Source organism: Etheostoma spectabile, chromosome 23, assembly GCF_008692095.1.
Source record: "Etheostoma spectabile isolate EspeVRDwgs_2016 chromosome 23, UIUC_Espe_1.0, whole genome shotgun sequence".
In the NCBI taxonomy this organism is placed as follows: Eukaryota; Metazoa; Chordata; class Actinopteri; order Perciformes; family Percidae; genus Etheostoma; species Etheostoma spectabile.
In genome coordinates, this window is record NC_045755.1 from 15,383,717 (window position 1) to 15,410,269 (window position 26,553).

The following is a 26,553-nucleotide window of genomic DNA, read 5'->3' on the forward strand; positions in this document are numbered from 1 at the left end:
GCCTTGGTGCAGAATTACAGCCAATAGAGCCAGCCCCACAATGAGCTTTCCTTATGATGTGCCATTTCTGTGTCTGTAGCTTTAAATGCTATTCAGGAGGAGAGAGGGGGGGGCAAGGGGGAGGGGCGGGGGTGTGGCCATGCCTAACTGCCATGCTATGCTTTGCTTGTTTGAAAGCCATGATGTCTCTCTCTTTCTCATGGGCGGGCAAAACAGAGAAAGATGTTATATGTTATGTGACATTCGCTTAACTGGGTTGTCACCGTGATAGAAGTAATATTGTTGTCAAGGTAACCAAATTGTTGAGCACTGAGTCTGTCCGCTTTTTTGCCACTCTGTCCACTTTAAATGCTTGAAAGCCTCAGTCTCTCAGTGGGGAAGAAACTGTGAAACTGTTGCAGCGGTGCCAGCGAATGACATGTTTTTAAGGTGACAGTTGGATGGATGCGCGTCATGTTAAGTGAGGGTTAACATTTTCCTCCTGACTGAGCTACTGACACAGTGACATTAGCGCGTTGAGTCTGGTTGCACTATTCCACCAGTCAACCAAGGTAATGCTATTTCAAACTCTCTTGAGCTTCAAAGCTTTTACACGGGAGCAGCTTCGATGTGCTCGCGCTGTGCACACCCAGGGTAGTCGGCTTCTCTCTTCTGAAATCATCTTACCTTTATCAACTTCCTCATTCTTCTTTAACTTGACCTCTTCTTTAGCATCATACCCTCTGCTCTTCTCCTCATTGCCCAGTCACAACAGAAACTCATTTCTCATTTCTTGATTGTGGATAGTTTGGATTTTTGGTAAAATACATAGGATGGTGTGGCCAGATTGGCTCAGTGGTAGAGCAGGCGCACGTGTGTACTGAGAGGTTTATGCTTCGACGCAGAGGTCCAGAGTTTGAATCTGACCTGTGATGATTTCCTGCATGTCTAACCCCTCTCTCTCCCCTTTCTTACCTAACTGTCCTGTCAAAAATGAAAGCCCAAAAAAACAATCTTAAAAAAAAAAAAATTAGATAGGATGAGGAAAACTCTATTGCAATCGCTTCTGGTTTGGCAGAGAAGAACTGAATAAAACAGGAGTGTGCCACACAACTTATATGCTAAATTGTTAGAACTGTCCAGGTGGTTTGCTATGGTTGGTAATGGTTACTGTCAAATTGGTCAACGGCCTGAATTTGTGTGTTTCTAAACTAAACTAAACTGTGAAGGCATTGTACAAATATAATTTGCCTTTGTTGGTGATGGTTTAAAACCTTTATGTATTTGCTGTAATAAATGTTGCCTAGACTGAACCCTCCTGTCCTGGCCTGGCAACCAGACCAATCTGTGAGCTCATGTTTTATTTGCTCCTGTTCAGACAGATTCACAGCCAATTAGACCATGGCCAGCCCAATCACAACTACTTTCCTCAAGCACCCTCGTGGCAGTGACACCATGGCGAGCACAGACCTGGCTTGGTTAAGAGGAGTGCTGTTGCATCCAGAGGCATTTTGAGGTGTTTGTAGGGACTGCTCGCAGTGCTAGTTGGTGAGCTAGCCATTCTGGAACATGCTGGCAAAAGTCTGTCACCATAGTTATCTTGTTGTCATTAAACAAGCCAGGTAGCTTGGTCTCCTTGAACCTACATCCTAGCCTACTGTGTCTGACGCCCATTGTATTTGACGAGCAGCTGGCTAGTGTCTGACATAAATTGTATTTGATGGCAGGAATTTGATCTGTTTTAATAATCTAAACCCATTCCCATTGGCTGTATGGGAAAACAAAGCCCTTTGAGATGTTCCTTGTTCCTTATTGTTGCTGACACAACAATAAATGAAGGATTATTCTGTTTCTTCTGCAACTATAGAAACAAGGAAAAATGGGAAAAGGGAGGAAAAAAAGCCTGAAATAGAAGGATGTGAAAGGGTATAGCAAAAAGGACTAAAAGGGAGGCTATAGAGTTGGTCGAATATCATTGCACAGCCGTATTCAAACGCTGACTGGAGTTTAATTCCATTTGATGCATTATTGGCTGGCGATGCGGCAGTAGAAAGTAAGGTAGTTAAAGTAAAAGCTTGGGAAGGTGGCATGATCCAGCTTGAAGTTTTTAAGGGAAAGATCCAGGGATCATGACAACAGTTAGTTAATGGGGACAAAATGAAAGACAAAACTCATCATAGTGAACTAGCTAATTATCTAAAGAACTGAAACTGTAACTAAAGAGGTGTTAATTTCCCCATGTTATTTTTCACTCCCATGTTATCATCTTCATTTCCTGGTTAGGGTGTTTCATTTATTGTTTTCAACAGGTAATTTGGCTAATTATTAAGTTACAGTTGTGAGAAGCCAACTTGCCAACAGCTGTGTAGTGTTGAACAGTGTAGTAGAAACCTGTATATTTAGCAGAATCTTACCATAAAGGTTGGTAGCAACTTTATACGCTTTGCCCTGTAAATCACACGAGTACCCATATGAATACAGTTCAGGAAGAAATGCTATAGAATTTGTTTATTTGTTTATTTGTTTATTTCAAAGGATCCCCATTAGCTGACGCCAGCTAAGACTACAGCTAGTCTTCTGGGGTCCAAACAATACATCCAAAAGACAATAAAACAACAAAATTACTCACAAATATATCATATATAAATTTACAAACAAAACTGACAATGCAAAAAATACTAACAACTAATATAATAAGAAATATATAGCAATATAAACCTCACTCAACCAATCCAGACAATATTATGATATCGAAAACAAATTTAGTCTAAGTCTTTTTTTAAAACCAGTTTTTCCCTTGTCCCGAATCCCAACTGGAAGATTGTTCCAATATCCAAGAATAGACCCCTTGGAATATGATGTACCTATTATTGTACCTAAAAGTTATAAGCTTTTACATTACATAATGGCTGCAAGCCACAGGGATTTTTGTGTTTGTATTCAGTTTAATAGAGGAATTTAAATCTGTAAAGGTAAAGTCACGATACATAGTGACCCCCAAGGGAAGCAGTTTAAGAGTCAAAGGCCCTGTTTTAGCGTTAGTGTGTTAGTGTTTGGCTAAATCTGCCACCAAGGCCGGTGTTGGCATCCAAATTTAGCTCTCTGGTTTGCCAGAAGTAGGGTTCAGAGGTTTAAATGTAGCTCAGGACAGAGACAGAGAGTGGTGTCACCTGTTACCTGATGGTTCAGTTGATTTATAATGGCATTGCCTGATGTCCTCTGTAGAGGCCAATTTCACGGTGTGTATTGATAAATACCACGCTGTGCAGACTGAAACCCAGAGAACTATATAAATCCTAAATATACTACAGCTTTCCTATGGGCCATTTCACACACATGTACAGCAAACACAGGCGTATGTGGTGAAATCCAAATCCCGGATTAGGATTACTACTCAGTGTTACTGTCTTTCCTACCACATGCCGTCTCCAGTTGTGGGCTTTCGCTCATTAAAGCCTCAATAGGTGGATTGTAAGTGTTTGTCCAGTTTTATGGTTGAATTCAAATCACAGCTGGTGCTCGCCCAATAGTGTACATGCATGCAGGTTAGTTTGCTCAGTGGAGGAAGACCACCTTGTGTGGTCATGTGCTTTTATGCAAACTGCTGGTTCAAATAAAGTTCAGCCAACTTTTTGGATCACCAGCGTTATACTAGCAGTACACCAAATACAGATGTCGGGACATTAAACTTCATGACTGTGTCCTTATTGTCCAATCCATCCACATGTTCAGCTGTTTCACATCAGCATACAGAAAACTAATTACAAAAAATTGCAAAAAAGTTTGATTGGATTTCCATTCCAAATAGCAAATCACGGACACAGATCACATATTGATGGCTATAAATGGAGCCATATGTGTTTGAATGCTAGGCAGGTTCAGAAATGTGAGGTAACCGTCTGCTTTCCCAAGCTGTTCCCTATCAATCTACTGCTTAGAGTGGCCACTGAAAGCCACTAAGGGACATGAAAAGGACATATTCCATTTCCTGCTCCAGCAGCACTCTCTGTGTCCCATTCCCAGGCTTAAATGGACCAGGCCTCCCCCACCAGGAGACAGATTCTGCACATCAGAAACACACATTCAGGCAGCTGGTTTGCTGAGTGAATTTCCATGGCAATGGGGTGAACTGGGGGATGGTCAGCATAAAGCAACAGAAGGAAGGTATGCTACGTAATCACCTGTGGGACATGGAGGACTGGAGATAATAATTGTTATTGTAAATTCTCGAAAGGCAAATGATGTATTTTTCTTTTCTGTGTAAAGATTTCACGGCACAACTAGAAACGTGCTGTAAAAAAAAACAGGTGGATACAAACTAGGGCTGGGCAATATAGAGAAAATCAAATATCACAATATTCTTAACCAAATTCCTCAATGTCAATGATATTGCGACGATTCTATGGTAAATGTAATTTACACAATGATGTTTTTGATAAATGTTCTCAAGAAATTATTTAATGACTTTGTGGGTAAAGGTACATAGGCAAAGGTAAATAGCTAACAGTCTGGTAAGTTCAGAAAATGACACTTTACTGTAATGCCGCCTGTAAAATCAGGTAAAGACAACACTTACCATATTACGATGTTACAATATATCCAAAATCTAAGACGATATCTAGTCTGTATGCTTTCAACTCTGATGACTTAGGTTTGATTTGAAAATACTGCGCTTACTTCGGCTTTTCCTTTAAAAGTCCTTTAAATTAAACAACAAAATACGTAGTTGTCCATGCCCTTTGAAGCGACGTGTGTTTTCTGATCTTGAAGTTCTTCAGCAAAGATAAAGTAAATGTAATTTGTAGTTAAATAGCTTAAACACTGGTATTGTCTTTAAACAAAACATGTTTCATCTGTTGAAACTTGAACTACCTAAATATAACCTTTTAATTTGTCTTGGCTAAACTGTTAGCAAAAGAAAAGCCGAGTGTCACCACATGCTATAGTCCCATTAACCGAGTTGTTCTTAGTGGTGAAAGTTCTGAAATCCATAAACCCCAAATGGCTTTCGGATGGGTTTACATGCACCACACGCACACACACACACACACCCACACACACACACACACACACACACACACACACACACACACACACACACACACACAGTTGGCATCGTACATGTTCATTAAAGACTAATCAACAGTGCGCTGTGTGTGTGTTTGTGTGTGTGTGTGTGTGTGTGTGTGTGTGTGTGTGTGTGTGTGTGTGTGTGTGTGAGAGAGAGAGAGAGAGATACTGGCAAGGTTTTAAGCCCATTTTGATCTTTTAATTAGTGTGATTATCCAAACAGCTTTCTGCTGGCGCTCTCTGACTTAAATGCACACATGCGCACAGCAGTGAGAATGCTACTGTTCACATGTGACTGCCACCGGGTGCCCTCGGGGACGGGTGTGATAGATATTGTCACCGCGGCTCTGATGACGGCGCTCCCAGCTCTGACTTACTGTCAGCACACACTGCGTGATGGATTTTATTTTTTTTTTTTTTCTTGATAGAGGAGAAAGTTTTCAGACCTCAGCAGGAGACTTTGAAGACTTGACTGTCATGATGTTGCTGAAGTCTTTGTTTAATACTTTGAGTGTGCTTTATGTGCGTGTCTGTTCGGCATTTATGTCCATCATGATGACCTTGTGGGCTTGTTTTGAGTCAGTTTTTCAACTCGGACTTTTGAGCTTTCTGTGCTTGCATGAATTTTGTTGCGTTGGATTCTATTTGATACATTATTCAGTGATTGATTTTTTTTTTTTTTTAATTCAAGAACAATGGATGTTTTGATTTCTGATTTATGTTAATAATTTGACTCTGTTAAAGCTTTAGTGCGTAACCTTTTTACAATAATGAACATCCATTACATTCAAGCCGCTGCCAAATGAGTTGCTACAAAGCTAATTAAGACTCAGCTCCACAAAACTCCCTCTGTATTTCTCAGCATGACTGTGTTTAGAAATTGGTGTCCAGCGAAGATAATGACCTCTTCTGAAGAGTCCATGTTTTTTTAATCCTTTGTGTCCTCCTTGGCTAGTAGCAACTGCGTGGAGGGAGGGCCGGGGGTGAAGAGCGTTCACGGAAGGCTTGTGTCATGTGGATGAATTGTTGTCATTCTTTAGAATTCCACATGGGGAAGACAGATACATACTACATATATTCATCCACAAGTTGGTAAGTTAGTCCTCATTCCTCCACATACTGAAAAGAGCAAAATAGTCAGTATTGACGTCACATTTTAGTCTCAGTTGAAATAGCAACACCCGTGTTGTCGCAGTAACTTTAGTATTTTTGGCAGTGGCAGCAGCAGTAGTATTAGCAAGCAAACGTCAATAACACATGCATAATTCACCACACATGCAAACTAAATGCACATTGATGAAATCAAATTAATAGACGGAACATAGGCCATGTGCTAAGAGCTGCCATCTCTTTAAGTGAGTGCTGCTCCATCTCAGCTCTCGACTCTGAGCTCCACCAGTTTGTGCCAGAGTAGGAGGCGGTAAACCACCTCTATACCCCAGAGGAACCAGCTGCTCTCTTGTTTTTTTGACTCTCCACAGGCTGTTCTTTCTCTCCCGGCCTCCCAGGTGAATTATATGCCACCTGCTGAGAGTAGATGTAGGATTCTCTTCCTCTACACAGGATCAATGATTGTCATCCACCCATCTGTTTAGGAAACAGTTATAATGGCTGCGCGTGGTAGAGCCCGACTGATAAAGGATTTTTAAGGCCAATACCAATACAAATATTTGGTTATTTAAAATTCCGATATATTATTTAAATATTAGATTTTTTTTTTAATCCAGAAACACGTAACAAATCAAACAGATTTTCCTAACATTAGTTATTTGTAGTTATTTATGAGTTCTCACTAAAATAAAATGGTAAGAATTTGTTTTATTGTCACAACAGAACAGAGGAACATCAACATATATCAAAGTTCTGATAAATAAAATGTATAGAAATATAAACCTAAGATGTGAAACTTAAATTAATTAGTACAAAAACACAATTATAAAAAAAGAAATCAGTGTTGCCAACAGGGACGTTGTAGAGCACCCTCTGGTGGACAAACTATGCAACGGCAATGCTCGTAACATGGTTGACCGTCCATTTATATTTTGATTTTGAAATATTCTTTTATCAGAATCATTTAATTGTCATTATAAATGATTCTGATGAATGACTATTTAAAAAAATACATGTATATATTTCTTTTATCGGCCATTATTATGCCTATACTGATAGATCGGGAAAGGCCTAATATCGGCCAATAATATCGGCTCTAAACATGCTAGACATGCTTCCTAAACTGCGAGTAACCTTTCATATTATGGGAATAATTGCATGGATAGTCCACACTAGGGCTGCACAAAATATTGTTTTTCTATTGTCATCGCCATATCAGCTGGCACAATAGAACACATCACAAAAATCTGTGACATATGACAAAAGACACTGAGAGATTTTTTGTTTTTAGTAAGAAAATATCAGTAGAAAACTGCACTGCAGAATGTCATTCTTTTTTTAGAGTGCTGCCAATTTTTTGACTACTCAAAGTGCTTTTACATAGTACAAGAACCATTCACCATTTACACACATTCATACATTGTGGCCGAGGCTACTACAAGGTGCCACCTGCTCATCAGATTACACTCATACACATTTACACTCAGATGGCGCAGCATCAGGGGCGACTTGGGGTTCAGTGTCTTGCCCAAGGACACTTCGACACGGGACTGCAGGCCAGGGATCAAACCACCAACCTTCCGATTGGCAGGCGACCTCTCTTCCACTCACACATGACACATGTTTAGACATTGACAGACAGTAAAGACAATAGCATCCAACAGTTATGCTGTGATAAAAGCCAGAGAGAATGGTGTGAAAATAGTGTGTGTTATGACATGTGGAATTGAATGATTGTTCTATATTAGTATAACAGTGTTATTATCATTGTCAAATAAAATTTACATAGTGTGGTAAAGTATAATAACATAAAGCATATATACAGCATATATATCGAATCAGAAATACTTTATTGATCCCCGAAGGGACTCTTGTTTTAGTTGCACAATATTATAAATAGTGTAGAATACAAGAAATAAGAAATATAAGGAATTGGATACGTACGGTATTTACATAAAGGAATGTTATATACATTTTTACATAATTCACATAATTAAGGATTTGGAATGTGAAAAGTTAATAATAATAATAATAAATAATTGTGGTATGAGATTGCACACATGTCAGCCAGTGTTATTGCACAAAACAGATAATACAGATAATATTTCCAGTTTCAACCTCTCAAGTGTGTGTGTGTGTTTGTGTGTGTGGTGTGGTGTGTGTGTGGTTTGTGTGTGTGGTGTGTGTGGGTGTTGTGGGTGTGGTGTGTGGTGTGTGTGTGTGTGTTGTGTGTGGTCCACTTAGAGGGAGGAGTTAAAAAGTTTGATGGCCACAAGGCAGGAATGACTTCCTGAGGCGCTCTGTAGGGCATTTTGGGAGAATGAGTCTTTCACTGAATGCTCCTGTGATATGCAACAAGCCATGGAGGGGGTGCGAGACAGGTCACGATGGCATGTGTTTGGAGCACCTCCTCCTATCTGACACCCCCGACAGAGAGTCCAGATCCCACCCCACGACGTCACTGGCCTTGCGAATCAGTTTGTTGAGTCTGTTGCGTCCGCTACCCTCAGCCTGCTGCCCAGCTGCAACAGCAAAGAGGATAGCACTGGCCACCATATTCAGTGGTGAGTGGCGAGGCAGGGTAGCCCTACAACCAATATTTGTTTATTTATCGCAAGTGAAATCGTTATTACGATATTCAACGTTATCGCATTTTTTTTGTCATGTTCTGCATGATTGGCTCATACACCAGCGAGTAGATTTTCTTGGCTCTGTCAATCCACAGCCTCTACAGTCTCCTTTTCTACCTCCAACCTCTCCCCCGCACGCTCCCTCTATCAGTCACCTTCTCCCCGTCGGCAGCGTCACATATCAGTGATGTCATGATAGCGGCGCTGTCAGAGCTGCAAGGACTGATGAGGAACAGCCTCGAGAGGGAAAAGTCTGTTTAAACGACCTCCTGCACCCTCATGCACCACACTGACTCCAGACCAGTGAAGCTGCTGCTACCATTGGGCTTTCTTGTGCACACACACACACACAAACACACACGCACACACACAACCTCTATTTTTGGATACATGGCCAAAAACTGTGCAATATTGAGTGAGAGCTGCAGTCACCAGCGCGCGTGTGTGTGTGTGTGTGTGTGTGTGTGTGTGTGTGTGTGTGTGTGTGTGTGTGTGTGTGTGTGTGTGTGTGTGTGTGTGTGTGTGTGTGTGTGTGTGTTGTTTTGTATGTGTTGTCTGTGTGTGTGTGTGTGTGTGCGCGCACGCTCCTCAGTGCCAGTGAAGGGAAGCTTATTCTGACGTACTTAAGCTCAGCTCCTCTGAAGGTTGAAGATGAATGAATCTGAATTATTTGGGACCAATGACTAAACAAAGAGTGCTCTCTGATGCTAGAAGATGCTATGAAGATTTAGAAATGACACATGAAGTTTAATATGGACAGATTTTTGGCGAGGAAAAGACGAAACACTGCTGATGCTTGTCGATCAAACATGCTAAATCCAAACTTTGAAGAAGCCCGTCTTGCTCTCAAGTTTGCAGTCAGTATAGCAGGAATGTCTTGTGTCTTTTGTGTCTAAAAAAGTCAGTGTGCAAAGGTTTAACTTGTATTTTTATTTGCACGACAGAAACCTGCATGATATGTGATGCGTGTTATGTTTCTGATAATGGGATTTCAACAAAATCCAACTTTGCCCCAAAAAATGAAATGTCCCCCATTTGGGCTGTGGATGGCTTTAGAGGGTTTAAATGTGTTTACGCTATCCTTGAAACAAATTTGGAAGCCTCTGGTTTGAGTCACTTATCAAGCAAAAATGACAAACATTTGCTGCTTCCAGCTTCTCCAGCGTGTGAATTAGCTGCCTTCGTTTGTAAATGAGAACGAAAATAATGGTCTGCTCCAGCCCTACTGTACATTAAACATAGCCATCTCAAAGGACGCATCTTATTTATATGTAGATGTCAAAGTATGTATTAATCAAGCTGTATTTGTGGGCTTGCAAAAGTGTGTACAGGCACATAAACCTATCATCACAAAATTGAAAAGGGGAAGTGGAGAGGGATATAAAGAGAAAGAATGCATGACAAGAGTGGATGGAATTTCCAAAACAGAAGAGTCACCAGAAACCAGTGATTCCTAATTGCAACGGGCAAATTAGAGGGAATTCTGTTCTGCTGAAATAAGACAGCTGTGTGTTTGGCTGAAACATAATGTAATAATAACAGTGGAGGAAGGTCAGATCCAGGCCATGCGGATGCAATAAGCTGGGGGGGACGTGTGATGTGTCAGGGTGGCATTTAATCTGAAAGAGGCATATACAACAGATGTAGTGCCCCGTGCTGCAGATGGGGGGCATTGTAGAACCTGAGAATCTGGAGGGATCCAAGAGTGAAAAAAAAAAAAAAAAAAAAAAAGGGATCTCGGTGAGATTGGTCCCCATCGCCAGAGCCGCGCTCTAGCGGTCTCTCTCCCTCACTCGCAGCAACACACACTTCTCCCCTTGCTCTCCTCTTTCCCGCTCTCTCTCACACACTCTCTCTTTGCCTCGGTGTCTCTCAGTCACACATTCTTCCGCACTCTCCTGTTTCATCTCTCCGCCGTGGAGTGCAGAGAGAGGGGATTTGTTTCCCGGGCTGACTGGCAGTGGCTAGATTGGGGCAAACAGAGACAGAGTTGGGGACCTGAGGGACAGGACAGTACACTCCAGCGTGAAAGATCCAGCAAGGAAGATTTCCTCCAGCAGAGATTATTTGCATCACAAAACCTGTGGAAAGAGGACTCGGACACTATACTGGCTGCACAACCGCTGTCTGCACAAGAGGTGCCATTTAGAGTGTGTGTGTGTGTGGTGTGTGTGTGTGTGTGTGTGTGTGTGTGTGTGTGTGTGTGTGTGTGTGTGTGTGTGGTGATTTTGAGTCTGCTCACTTTTCAGTATGCCGATTCATTGGCTTGGCTCCTTTCTCATGCAAATGTAGAAATTGGCTGGTCGCGCTGCATCCACATCTTTGACAGAGACACAGACGGAGACGGTCTCTGTTATTCAGGTTTGCTTGATTGTAATGCAGCGCCCTGTAAATTAGTTCAGCGTTGATGGATTTGTGCGTGTGTGTGTGTGTGTGTGTGTGTGTGTTTTTGAGATCACACGACAGAAGAACCATATTGTGCTAAATAATAAATCTCCCCAATATGACAGAAAACTTTGAAACTAGGTTATTTTTTTGATTAACGTGCGACTCATCATATTTCCTAGAATTTCATCCACCTCCTGTCTGAGCGCTATTATGCATGTGTAATAATGTTTGAATGCATCTGTCTGCACATGTGTTATTGACATGTATGCGCTCCAGTATATCATGCTTGGACGTCACTGCCTCAGGATCGGAGGGGGGGGGGAAAAGGGGGGGGGGGGGCTAATGCTATGTGGCACAGTGCCAAGTAACTGCTTTAAACAGGATGTTGAAGGTTAGATGAATGTCTTTTTCAGTCTGTGTACCCACTCCGTCTGCCTCTCTGCTTCTTTACTTCTATGTAGAGGAGAAACAAGAATGACAAGTGTGTTGGTTAAAGCGGCACCGTGAGGAATCCCTTAAGTAACGTCAGACGTGCGGCACCCCCTCCTCACATCCGTCCTGTTCTGGCTCCATTTGTTTTGTGATTATATGAGTGTGTGGCAGAGTAGACAGATGGAGTATTTCTTTGCGGGGAGGGGGGGAGGTGGACAGGATGCTTATTTAGCTTGCTCCCCCTTTCTACTCCCCCATGGGATTTGCCCTTGCCTTCCATCTCTCCTACACTCCATCCTTTTATCTTTCGTCCCGCTGAGCCTGCGAGATTTACTGGTTTAAAGTGGAAGTCCATTCACTGTACTGGGACTGCTGGAGGGACAGACTGGGAAAGGAAAGGGTGGGAAGACTCAGGTGAGAGTAAGGAGAGGAGAATGGAAGTGAAAACAGCCCCCAGGGGAGTCCTCGGGTGATTTACTGTATATGTAGAGGTTTTTCCACATGTTGGGCCACCTCTCCAATTAACACCTGCTCCAATCCATGGCTACACTTGACAGATGCTGAATCCGAGACAGGGCAGAGTGTATTCATTAGTGTTGGCTGTGTTGGTTTTGTAGGGATTTGGCAAATTCAAATTGTTTGCTGTGGCTTTCAGTGATTTCTGGGTCATTTGTCGCCGCAGTGTTTTCAGCTTCCTTGCTCTTCAAGTTTTGAAATTGCACAGAAAGAGTGAGTCAAGCTATTTCTTTCTGGATAATTCACATACGCATCCAGCTGTCCCCATTTAGGATCACTGGCTGAGCAGGTCATTCTCTTATCCTCAAACCTTTGCTTCACCTCTACAGGAAGACAAAATGACAACCTTCCATGTCAGAGTGATGGATTTGATGGGGGATGTCTGTTTCTGATTACTTATTCCTGTCTCTTGTGTTCCTCCAGGGGGCGTGATAGACAAGGACCTGCGCCACTACCTCAACCTGCGCTTTCAGAAAGGCTCGGTGGACCACGAGCTGCAGCAGATCATCCGGGACAACCTCTACCTCCGCACCGTCCCCTGTAAGTTACCATGTCCTCTCACCCTACCTCCCTTCACACCCTTGTCAACTCTACTCACTCAATACTTAAAAAAAAAAAGTTTCCCTCTTGAGGCTCCGTCTCATAAAGGTGTCAAAATCTAGTTTTATTAATATTTACTGATGTAGGTGAAGAGCGCCAGAACAAGCAACTAAGTGGACATTTGAGTTGAAATGTTGCTGGTTCCAAAGCGCAAGAATGAGCCATCAAGTTTAACATATACAATCCTATTTGTATCAAATTAAAGGACAATAGTCATCGCTTCTTATAACATTATAGTCCCTTATCCTTCCAAATAATTAAAAAAGTACAGTCTCAATTCAATAAAGTGTGTGCCGCCATTTGCTCTAGTCCCAAAACACCCAACTACCTGCCTTTGGTGGTAAGGGTTGCAAAATTTGGCAAATATCCAAGGTAGAAATTTTCCATGGGAGTTTATGGGAATTATTGAGAAATAACAGGAATAAAATGGACGTATTGGGTTTATCTGCTCAGGTTGTGCGTACAATCTTGTATGCAGATAGAAACTAACATACCATAAGCAGTAATAATCCATTAATTTGCCAAATGAACCCATGCATGCGTCAAATACATACAGTGTGACATGTGCCGTGTGGTAAATTAGCTAGCTTGCAAGTTAACAAATGGGGAACAAGGTGCTTTGTGTGCAAACAGATTAATTAAACTCCTCATATAGCATGCTCAATCAAGCCACATCCCACATGGTAACAGCTAGCTAGCACACACTAGGACTCTCTACTATATACATTCTGCTGGGTACCTGAAATATCTTTAAAAAATATAATCACTGCGGTAATATAATCCAAACTTACATGAAAGCGTGTAGTCCTTTGGCTCAGACAGTGCGGAAGTGTGGGCTGCACAGCATGCAGAGGGTTCATTTCTATTTAATGGGACGTAAATAGAAATAGGACGCTGGCCGATTGTTTGTATGTGTGATGGAGGTGTGATGGAGGTGTGATGGAGGTGTGTGCAGCTGAATGCAGTTACAATTCAATGACTATACTTCTAACCGAAACATGCGAAAAGACTTAAGTGGTGTTGTGTCTTTGTGAGTATTTTCCTCTTCAATAAGTGTGATTTCTATTCAAAAATTCACCAAATTCCAAGCTTAACTTCCCTTGGACATTTTATTGAAATGTAACTGAAATATCCAACCCTTATGCAGACCTGGTGGTGAATTGTGGTGGAATCAGTTAGCTGCTGGAGTGCTGGTTTAGCTGGATTCAGGCTTCTCTGGATGTTTGATTCTATAAAATCAAGTGCAGCCCTCTGTCTCCAATTAGCCGCATTAACTGCATCACCCAGTTGAGCAGCTGAGTGTTGTGTGTAGACAATCAAAGATAGCATTTGGAATGCTTTAGGATATTGATGCTTAGCCTTCTCTGCTGTGTGTGTGTGTGTGTGTGTGTGTGTGTGTGTGTGTGTGTGTGTGGCCTTTATCAGTCTTATTAATCCCCCAGTGCGTAGACAAGCTTAGACTTACTGATGTTTAATCCATATTCTTCTGATTCCAATTTGCCATTTTTTGCTGAACATATGCTCATTGCCATTACTCAATAGGCTGTGATATTAAATGGCGTCTATTCGTGTGTGTGTGTGTGTGTGTGTGTGTGTGTGTGTATAGAAGCTCTTATCTGTATGTTAGCTCTGCATTAGCCTAGTCGTGCCATTAGGCCCAGCTGTCTGTTGGCTAACTCTCCCCTGAATCCTTAATGGAGGTGCATTCTTCAAGACCAGGAGCACGCAGATTTCACTAGAGACACTTTTTTGTCTCCCTCTCTGAACAGAATACAACAGTAAAACGGGGAAAAAAAGCTATTTGTTTGCAACAGAAGTGTAATTTTCTCTGATAACCACTCACAGAGCCGCTGCCGGTGAGGCACTGGAGATAGAGAAAGAGGTGAGCAGTGAAGAGGGAGAACAAATGGGAGAACAAATAGAGAGAGAGAGCGAGAGAGATACACAAAAGGGAGTTGGGGGGGGGGGGGGGGGGGGGGGGGGGGGTAGGAGGTAGGAGGAATAATGATGGTACACAGACTATGATAACCACATAAGTAAATGGACTGCAGATAAACTGTTGCAGAGAGAAAGAAAGGCAAGGGGAGGTTAACTGATGCATTAATGAAGCTTCAACAATGAGCCTCAGTGCTGCTGAGAGGAAGGAAGAGACCGAGTCATGACTGAGCTGGTGTAGCTTTTTAATTTCTGTACTGACGGATGGATCCAAGTTTGGTAAACACCACTGGTAAACATGTACACAGTTTTGTAAATTGTGCAATTATTTTTTTAATTTTCTGTCCTACGTGTGGTTTGCTTCCTTTTTTTTAGGATTTTTTTTTGCCCAACCCTGTTTCTACACCTTTCCTTACCGTTCTTCCTTTAATACATGGTGTCCATGTTGGTTTATGGGACATAATTGTTAAGCACATGCTTAGAACTAATTGGGTTTCCTGTACGGATCGGGCAGCAACAGTGCTACCATTTGGGCCAGAAAAGGAGATTTGGATCCCAATAGACCATCCTGGTTAAATGAAAGGATATAGTTAGACACATTAAGCAATCTTTAATACAATGACAAACTAAATAAATGGTTTGATGGATAGATGGAGTGTACTGCTGATGAAATACAAGGAAATCTTGTTGGGCTGACAGATGGTTAGGGACACTGACTGATAAACTGTGGAATAGACTGGAGAACTCCTATGAGAGTTGAAGACGTTTTACAGAGATCTCAAGAACGTTTCATGTGTTTTGAACAACAGGAACTATAGGCCCTAGATTATGTTCATAGGCCAAAGTCCCTGGGCTCCAAAAATCCCTTTCATTGGAGGTAGGACTTTTCACTGACCCAGGAACAAGGCAGAGTTTGTCGCACTGAATATCAAGCCTGGTGAAATATGCTTTTTTCCCCGATACATGGGTGCCGATTTGATTTGTATTGCGATTTTTCCTTCATTGCGATTCTAGAAGTATTGCAATGTAATAGTATTGAAGTGCGATTTTCTTTTGTTTCTTTAATAAAACAAAAGTTGAATAATACACTTCTAGAGACAATATAACATGAGACATTTCCAAAAAGTAATTGTTTTCTAATAAGAATGCACATCACACTCAGTCAGTCTGACATGTATTTCATTTGTAAAGAAGTACCTATGTTACCTACGTTTTCTGCTTTTGCTCTGCTGAAAACGGATGTGATGCAGTCGCCGTCGCAGGACTCTATAAACAGAAAATGTTTAGTTGAATCACTGGTAAAAAATTTAAAAAATATATCCATTCTAGGAAAAGAAAAAGACTTGTCGCAATAAAATCACAATGCATACAATTTTCGTTTTGTTTTTTTCCCCCCACTCCATACTAAATATTTTGGTCTAACACATGCCTTGAGATGACTACTACTTTCTAACACCATTCAAAGTTTTGTCAATTTCATAGTGATGGGAAAACATCTCCTTTTTTAACTTTATTCTTGTGAGAAAATTACATCTCGAACAAAACTGCGGCCAGACCACATTGGTGATGGCGATCAGGCTTGCATTGTGAGGGCGCCTGGGTAGCTCACCTTGTAGAGCGCGCGCCCATATACAGAGGCGTGGTCCTCGACGCAGCGGCCGCAGTTTTGACTCCTACTTGTGGCCCAGCCCTTTGCTGCATGTCGTTCCCACCTCTCTCCCCCATGTCTTCAGCTGTCCTAAACAAATAAAGGCCTAAAATACCCAAAAAATGATCTCAAAGAAAAAAGGCTTGCATTGTGATTGGATCTCAGCCAAGCATAATTGCAATCTGTCCAACAGTATCATATTAGTAGGAAAAAAAAATTGTACCATTAACTTGAAAGGCCAGTACCTCCCGATACCTTGAATATCATTATCCAGATAATGAATTCAGATATAGATCTATGTTAATACCAGGTGTAAATTGTCTTTTGTTCAAAAAGATCCACTTATGGACATATGATTAAAGCTATAGTGTGTAGTTTCTCTCTCCTTAATGAGGAATTCTAAGTAATGACAAGAAAACTGTGGGTGCATCCACATGACACAAGCCTTCCGTGAGCGCGCTTCATCCCCACGCCTCCTCCACGCAGTTGCTATTAGTCAGGGAGGACATGAAGGATTAAAAAAACATGGAGTCTTTAGAAGAGGTCTTTACCTTTACACGCCGGACAACACCACATTCTAAACACTGCCATGCTGAGAAATACAGAGAGGGTGCCCAGATAGCTCAGTTGGTGGAGCGGGCGCCATATATAGTGGTTTACTCCTCAATGCAGCGAACCCGGGTTCAACTCCGATCTGGAGCCCTTTGCTGCATGTCAATCCCCCTCTCTCTCCCTATTCATGTCTTCAGTTGTCCTGTCAAAAATAAAAGCCAAAAATGTTTAAAAAATGAATAAAGAAATACAGACAGAGTTTTGTGGAGCTGATAGTCATAATTAGCTTTGGAGCAACTAATTTGACAATGGCTTGAATGTAACAGACGTCCATTATTATAAAATGTTAAAAAAACAACGCACTAAAGTGTCAAGGGAGATTACTTTTTCACTATGTAGGTGAAAAAACCTGTCTGTCTCAAAATCAAAAATGGAGAAACAGAGAGCTACATGGATGCCTGGTGAGATCTATGATGAGTGATAAATCTAATTCAGACTAAGGGGCGACAGAGAAAAGAGAATTATAAGTGATAGCTCTCAAGATGTTCATCAAAGCAATTTAAACATAACCCTTGAGTGGCAAAAAAGAGACATTTCTTCGGCGGGATGGAGGTGGACACTAGGAGAGTTATTGCCACTCATATCAATCGTGGAGCTTCGACGGTGTCATCCAGGGCAGCTAAGGCTGTGCTAGCTCTTAGACAAATTGCCTGGTTGAAATCCAAGGTCAAAGCGTTAATAGCCTGAGCCCATGTGAAATCAGGCCTATCGTCTGGTAATCCACATAGATTTGACGGGGTAGCTAGAGAGCAGGGAGGAATAAAGGGTGGGTAGACTAGTTGAGATGCCTAAGTGGACTACATCCATCGAGAACAGTTGAGTTATTTACTTAAAATTGAACTGGAAAATATGGCAATTAAATATTAAATATACGTATTTTTATAAAAACTTAAATACACACACACACACACACACACACACACACACTTATAGGCTGTGTGTGTACTTTTATTTGAAGCCCCCAGAGCTGAGCAGACAAATATATGAAAAGAGTTTAAAGTATTTGAACTAAGTTCTGAGCGTTGATTTAGTGTGTGTGTGTATTTAGTGTACACTTAGACATTCAGAGAACATAACTTGAAGGTTGGGCTGGCACATCAACTGAAAGATTAAAAAACACAAGTGCGTCTCATGTTTCCCCCCCCCCCCCAAATACTAAATCCAAAATGAATAAGCGCAGTGCCTCTGTTGCAGGGAAATTATGTGGTATAAAAAATAAGAAGGTCACCAGGATTACGTGACTCATTAGCCCCGTTGTTTCTATTCTATTCTTTCTATTTGTCTCTTTCTCGGGTTGTTCTTGGTTGCCTTCCCCTTTCTCTTGCATTCTCTCTGTTCATCCTTCACAAAAGCATAAACACATGCTAATATTGTTCTGAGCACTGCCTTATAACTATGTTGACACTGTGAAGTACCTAGTGAAGAGTAGTGACTATCTTTGACTGTCTAGGAGTAATAGAGCTGATGATGAAGAGGTCAGTTGCAGGTAAAGAGGTTAAGAGATACTCTGTCGGTTTCACAGTTCCCCTTTTTCTAACCTCTAAATGGCATGACAACGTACACACTGACGATTGCTGTGTCTGAAACCAGTTCTTGTCTGCTACCTAGTGCGCAGTATTTGCTTTTTGCCATTTTATTGGGGTGTAAAATGTATGGATTGGACAATGGGGAAAAGAAATAGTGTCTATTATTTAATGCACTTTTGCAAAAACTTTTGCTAAATCAGTGATACTACAATGATCCAGTAATTAACAAGAAAAAAAGCACAACTTAATATAATTTTGTGTACAGTAGCAGAAATTGGTTAGATTGTTCTGATTTCCTGTTAATAATCTCTCTCTCGGGCGCCCGGGTAGATCACTGTGTTTGAGTGTGCGCCCCATGTACTCAGGCTCAGTCCTTGCCGCATCGGCCTGTGTTTGAGTCCGTCTGCGACCCATCCCCTTTCTCTCTACCCACTGTCTTCATCTGTCCTACCAAATAAGGGCCAAATCGATATGGCCAAATCTTCTATCCCAATATATATATATAAAACATCACAATATAGCATGTTTTCTTGTAATTCAATAAATTAAGTCTAAATGACATGACCATATGTTAAAGCCTAAGGAAAAGTACTGAGTATTGTCTCATTTTATTCAGAACTTTAGTGCTAGATTCTAATTAATTGATGGGAATGACTAATCCAGGTACTTTGTCACAATGATGCATAAATCCTGTAAATTGAATACAGTATCTTGGCATTAAGCTGTCCTGCTCTATTTGCAGCAGTGGCCACAATAGTTTAAACCGCCTGACAGATTGGGGAAAGCTACCTCGGAAAATGAACTGGATGGCAATACCTGGGACAAATCTTTGTCGTCTTACAGTATATATCGCCCAACCATAATGGCTACCATGAACCCCTCGCAATGATGCCATTGGGGATGCTGGCTCCATTAACAATAGCTTGGCTGACATGTGTGGTGATCGCAGAAGAGGGACACTTAATCAGAACACCCCACTGAACATCCGCTAATGGAGACTTAAAGTTTATGATGGGTGTGATTGGATGTTCCCACATCTGTCTTTAAAGTGTGCGAGTGCGTGTCTATTTTACTGCTTTGTTGAATACTCGAGGTTCTTGTAAGTGCTTACATTTATGCATGTGTTTGTGTGCTTTAGCCTTTACATGCATGCACAAACAACATATGCCTCAAATAGCAGGAAGTAGCAATTGAGACTGTGAGTTAATGGGGAGTTTGATGCCCCCAGGGGCATTGAGTTTGTGTTAATGGCAGGGGCAACTGTGCGCAATGCTGATGGTGTTTACTAATGAGCGAGAGACTGCAAGTCCATCTGTCTATCCACAGTTGTTGGTTTGATCATCCTGGAGTCTCGCGGCATAGCAGGAAATATGAATCTGTGTCTGTCTCGCACTTTCTCTTCTGCTGCTCTGGCGCACAGTCCTTATCTTTACTTTTCCTCTCTTCATTATCAGTTTTTCTCCCTGCGACTTCTTTTTCTTTGTTGTGCTTTGCATCAGTGTGTGCATTATGTCACAGACAACAGATGACAGGATGAGTAAGTGCATTCATTATTTTATTTTGCTCAATTTGGTGCTCGCCAAAAAGTCCAAAATGCAACCTGTAGGAGCACATTATAAACCTGAATTCTGCCTCATGTTATCTGCCAGGTACCTGTAACTGACCCTTTTCTCTTTCCTTAGTTTGTCACATGCTGTTTAATAGCCTAAAATCTGATGGATGACAGTAATAATCAGGATAATAAAAAGACTAACAGCTCCCCAGTGCCCCTTCATTCATTATTTAGCATCTCTTTGAGAAACCTAATAAACGCCAGAAGTGTGAGTCTCACCGAGGAGCCCAGACATAGGGGGGCCTCACCGTGGACCTGTGAGCCTGGGCCTGTGAATGAGGAGCAGATTGAGGCTAAGGTGACACTGCATTGTAGGTTGTTTTTCTGTGTTGCTAAACGAGAGACAGGAACACCGGGTGTTTCTTTTGCATGTATTATAATTTGTCTCTTTATATTCCTCCTACTGACAAAGGTTAGACAGATCTGACACATACCTTTAGTCAAAAGCTCTCTTTCTCTCATCCCTCCATTTACTCTGTTCTCTTTTATCTCCCTTCACTTACTCATTGAGTCATTGGAGACAGGGTGGAGTTTCCATGGCAACTGTTTCCACTCCCCGTCTGCGTCACCAGGCTCAACTCCTCTTAAACTCTCAGCCCTTTTTCTTTTTCTTCCCTTCCATACCCTTACTCCCTATTCCTTTCCCCTCTTTCTCCATCCGTCTACTTCTCCCCACTTACCGCGAATGGGGACCGCAGGTCAGAAAAGTGTAGAAACACAGGGCAGGCACAAGGTGTGTACTGCTTGTTGGAAATGGGATTTGAACCCAAGTCTAATGGAGGAATTTCTCAAACTCAGAAGCTTAACATAAAAAATGATCCATATGATCCCTGACGTTTTCAGAAAGGTATAACTTTGACTAGCAATATCCTGTCTGCCATCACTCATCCCGGCTTTTTGCAAGGGGAATGGAGATGTCTGTCTGTCTGTCTGTCTGTCTGTCTCTGTGTGTCTGTGTGTCTGTGGGGGCTGGAGGTGAGGGAGGGTGGGAGGGATTGACTGACAAGGCGGGACACAGATGTGGATGTGCCGGGTGGTGAGCGTAACATGCTCGTCGGCATATGCCGCCTATAGACGTGAAAGGGAAGAGGTGTGAAATTTGCTCCCTAATTGGCCGTCATCACACAGCCCCCCCCCCCCAAACTCCGGCTGGCCTCTTCAGTCATGTGCTGGTGTTGGATGGACACATCCATCAGGTGGTCCAACTCACTATGATGCTGTCGTGGGAGCGTATCATCGTTTATGATATACAATGACCTGATGGTTTTATGGGAAATGGGGAAAGAAAATGTAATTGTAATTTATTTATTATTAATATTGATAATGTATACTCTTTATTTATCCCCTATGGGGAAATTACAATTTACACTCTGTTGTTATTACACACTAAACACAGGCCTGAAATGCACACACACATGCTCAGGTTCTATACAGGCACCCTGAGCGGTTGAGGGGGGTTCGGTGCATTGCTCAAGAGCACCTTGGCAGTGCCCAGGAGGTGAACTGGCATCGCTCCAGCTACCAGTCCACACTCCGTACTTTGGTCCGCACGGGGACTTGAACCGGCGACCCTCCCAACTCCCTACGGACTGAGTTACTGCCATCCCCTTCAACATCACCACACTTATTTTTAATTTAAATGCATTTGCACCTGAACACCTGAAACCACGTGAATACATTTTTCCACACTTGGCAAATCGTTAAGTCCGTAACTTAGTCATCATTTTGAATGAGAGCTTTGGCATTGACGGCTCAGCGGAGGGATCTTAATGGAGCTCTGTTCCACTGCACGTCCTTGCTCCCATGACATGCCACAGCCCGGCGGATTTTCCAGGAATACATCTTTTGAGATGGTTGCGACATACTGTAAAATGACAGCTCCTTTAAGTGAAAAATTGGAGATAATCTAAACTGGTGTTTGAGAGAGTGAGTGAGTAAGGAATGGACCTCAACATGCCTAATTGTGTCCGTCCACAAGGAGTAGTCTAAGTATATCTCATTCACACAGTGCTGTCACCACAAGTACAAAATTCAGCTAAATTCAGCTCAAAGGATTTCTTTGCCCAGCATCTGTTACAACACACAAATTGAGCAGTATGTGATTGATAAAAGGTGTTATTTACAAAGTTATACTGTGAAGATTCAACCAAAACTCTTGATCCTCACACCCTAGCTGCACATTTTCACGCTTATTTAGTCATCAAAACAATCACTTTGTTGCGACTGCAGTTATTGCCACCATCCTTTTAACCAACTATTGAAAAAACACATTGAACCAGCAGGCAGAGAAATCCCTTTCACAAATGTGATACTTGAGCCTCAACTATGCTTCTCTGAAGTACAAGTGAGATTTCTTTGCATCGCACAGGAAATACAGTATGTGTACTACAAGGAGTAGTTGTGCGATGTGTGCTTGCCGGTGTGTTGGTCTGAGTGGTGAGCACGTTGATGTCAGTATGGTAGAATTGACAGCTAAGCCCCCTCCATCTAGTTACTGTTGCTGTGTCGAGCTTCCCATTTTGCCAAGGCACATATGTAGTTAAATCTATTCTTCTTCTTTTTGTTACAACTGGTCCTTGATTTCAGACAGAGGGAAGCAGCAGCTGCTTCTCATCCCTAACTCGCCACCAGCTAAAATGGCAGCTGTCACAGACAGATTTTACAGGCTGTAGCTAGCTAGCTAATTAAGCTAACATTAGCTCAATAAGCTGGTTGAAACCGCCGTCTCCAGCTGACCTTTTGATGCTTCCATCAGACACATCTGAAAACAAAACCCCTGTAAAATGTCTAAAATATGCATGTGAGGACTATTTACATTATCATACTGCGCTAAAAGACCAAGGCTAAAACTACATGTCCCAGGCAATCCTCACAGGTTCATGATCTATGTAGAAGACGTGTAATACTAAATAAAGAAAAAGCATTGCTCCAGTTAAGTAAATTACAGAAAAAAATGTTGCTGCTTAGCTTACACACATTTGTATTTTTTGTTTTTGGAAAGAAAACAACTAATTACAACTGGCATTATTCATTTTTGTTCTTACTACAACGCCATGGATACCACTTCCGTACACGGAAAGATTCACTGGTTATTAAGTCTAATGTGCCTAGGTGCGTTTGCTACGCTATAATTGAGCAAAAACTATAACGGAAGAGGTTTAAGCGAGCGGTCAATGAAATGACGGGTTCAGAGACAGACCGAAACACATTTTGCTTTTCTAGACACTGAGTAAGTTTCCCAATTATTAATGTTTTTTAAGGTTTAAAAGTTTGTACTCAAAGAGGGAAATAATTGATCTTGTGTGACATTTGAGGGATCCTGTCAGCGTCCTTTCACCCCTGTGTGACTGATGGTTCAGGCACTTCCTGTAGACTGAGGACAGAGAGGTGTGTTTGATTCGGTCCACAGAGCGGCTTGGGGACACGCAGACCCACAGCTTTAATATTCATGGCCAGAGCCTTTGTGGCCAAATGGGCGGTGCTTTGGCCAACCCTGGACCACATCTTTCCCTCCGCAGTGGTGCTGCACACACAAACACACAGCCAGGAAAACTATTATTATGTATTAAATTGTTACTGTAATAATTTGATTATGAGGAAGGCAGTACTCTGATTACAGCAGCTGTCATGTAAGCATCTTAATCATGTTGTTTTGTATCAAGGGCCTAATTGGAGGAAGGATTATTCATCAGTCTGTGTGTAGAATTACTTCTGTCCGGTGAACACCGCAGGCTGTTATCACTCAGGCCGAGACTGAGTGGGTACAAATAAGTGTGGTTGTAAAAAAAAAAAAAAAAATTACATTGCTTTATGGGTTTAATTCCAGTATGTGTAAAATGTGATTTTGACCACCGGGGGCGCCAAAGCCAGACCTTTTTTGAATTGGACACAGAGTGGAACAAAGGTGAAAAGCCTGACCTGGATTGTATCTTTTGTAAACCACTCTTTGTAAACGTCCTCTCCCATGGAAATGCCTTTCATAGAATCGCATACTTCCGTCATTGCTTCCCACCTGCCTCCCCACTGCCGTTCGATGGGCTTAAAATTTGTTTGGTTGTAGCGGTTAGCAGCATCTATCCTGGAGAGAGTCAGCAAGGCCAAAGACGTGAGAAGAGAGTCCCCGAGGTCTGTCTCATTAGAGACAGTTTCACTGTCACAATTCTCTAGTATTAGCAGCATTAGGCTTCTCAATCCCTCGTGTTAATTACTGGGGCTGAATGACTAATTGGCTTCTCTTGGATGCTAAAGCTAAGGATAAGGAAGGGACTGGGAGAGAGAGGAACAGTGCAAAGCAGAGTCTGGGGTTAAAGAGATCACCAGCATAAGCAAATTCAGGCTTGTTTTTGACCTCAGGAATCAATTCTGAGTGTTTGAGGCTAGGAATAGGGATCATTCTTTATCATATCTGATTTCTCACATTCCTCCTCCCCGGTGTTTTTCAATCCAGTCTGGTCAAATGACTGACACACTGCAGCCAACAGTAAGGTGTGCAATCACCTGGGCCGACTGGGAATGATGCGCAGAGTGTTGTCGAAGAATTTTGCTAGACATTTGAAAATGTCCTGCAGCCAAGGCTGATTTTCACCATCATGTCCCTGTCATATTCCAGCAATAATTTAGTCTGGGAGGTCTCTGCAATCAGAGATCCAATCTGTGTCGCTGCTGCTCTCTGTGGCTTTAGGTAATAGCAAGACAAGTGCTTAGTCTGCTTAGGCAGCGTGCTCACACAGACACATCAGAGCTCTGATTCTGTTTATCCAAGCCCCTAATGAAATATTCCATTTTGCCACATCAGTGGGATGGGGAATTGAATGTGCGGCGGTTGCTACACTTACTCAAACTGTGACCTGCCGAATGAGGGGAAAGCTATCATAACGACAGATTGTCTGTATCATTATTTGCTATGATCCACACAAATAAACTTGACACTAGAAGTATTCAATTTGCAAGATAATGATATTATGATAGAAAGTGTATGCACTTATCTAAAATGGCAACACTATGCAGGGAATTTTACAGATTGAAACACGCTGTAGCCTATTTGTCGTTGGAGCTCAGGTCTCGACTGACACCGGTACAGTTTTCAAGTTGTTTCATAAGAAGCCCACAGGCTGTGAAAAATTAAATCTAGCAGGTCTCGTACTGTATGTGGGATGCAGGTCTGTTTTATTCTAAAGTGCACGGTGCAATGCAGCAAATGTCTCGGTCAACTAACCCTCTGAGCGGGTACCAACAAAAAAAAACATGTTAGAGTCAACACCTCACAGATAATAAACATTTGCAATCTGCTTTATTACTTTTTTCTGTTATCTCAGTCTATTCTATTTGTTTAATTATCTAGTAAATCCAGTTATGTTGCAGTTGGCCCACAGGGGTGGTGAAAGTTTATTATCATCAAACAAGAATAAAACATTACAGCCGGTTGACCTGAATCATGAAGCATTTCTGAAGTGAGGCGCAATGTAATATTTGAATTTTGAAGTGCTCCTTAAGGCTTAGCCAGTGATTCTGGTAGACTATTGGTGAGAAATCTTCTTTTTCAAATGATCAGAATCTTATTGTTTGCTTTTTCTTTTACTTTGAAAATAACTTTTCATCTTTATGTTTGAGAGCCATTCCATCGGCTTTGCACACAAAGTTACAGGGAGTACTACTCAGCCTGTGCAGACAGCTGAGTAATGTCTTATGTGGCTCTGGGGCAGCTGATGAAGTTGACTTCAGGGACATCACGTGAGTAATCTTGGCTTTTGTCAAGTTGCATTATGGGAAGTGTAGAATCCAAGGTTTTTCGAGCGTGACCCACAATAGCGACTAACTTTCAGGCTATCTCAGCTTCTGCTTCATCAATTTTTACTTTTTTTTAATATAATGTGTCTCTTGCAATTTCCTCAACTTTATGAAAGTGCTACATTAAATCACTGAATGACTTAAGTTCTTTGCTCCATAGGTCAGTGCTTTTGGGTCCTTCTCCCAAGGCTTGGGGAAAAAGTCAATCAAACTACCGTAAATAACAGGCTGTGCTCCTGCCAATGGCTGTTAAAAAAAAAAAAAAAAAAAGAGGTCCATTTGGCATGCGGATTGGAACATTTCCCAAAAACTTCAGCCCACTTAATGCTAGTGTGCCGTGAATTGAGCTACCATGTGCCAATAGTGGCACGCGTTCCTAAGGCTGCTGACCCCTGCCCTTGGGCCTTCTCACAGGTTGAGCTCCAAGCAGCTTTTAGGTGTTCTCACTCCTCATTTATTATCCATCCTTCCATCCTCCTCAGCTGTAGCTCTGTGTTTTCCCTTAAGAGGAAATCCTTGAACTCCCTCGCCACTTTGAGCATTGTTGAGGTATTCACACAGTGTTGTATTTTGGTCTTTGGTTTTTTGGCTGAATCCCTAAAGCACTCTTTTAATTGGACTCATTCAACTATCAGACAGATTTAGGTAGCAAATGCTAAGAATCAGAGGTCAACAGTGTCTTATTTAGTTTCTACTATTGACCTCTTT

At 41.9% G+C, this 26,553-nt stretch overlaps 1 protein-coding gene across 1 annotated transcript in view; it reads left to right on the forward strand.

The window, feature by feature from the left end:
* The window catches only part of magi2a (membrane associated guanylate kinase, WW and PDZ domain containing 2a), a gene marked incomplete in the record, with an annotated part of 285,654 nt that overhangs the window by 106,083 nt on the left and 153,018 nt on the right, over positions 1–26,553 (forward strand). The window contains 1 exon segment of the mRNA XM_032505476.1: positions 12,549–12,665. Within this exon segment, the coding sequence (XP_032361367.1) occupies positions 12,549–12,665 (117 nt within the window).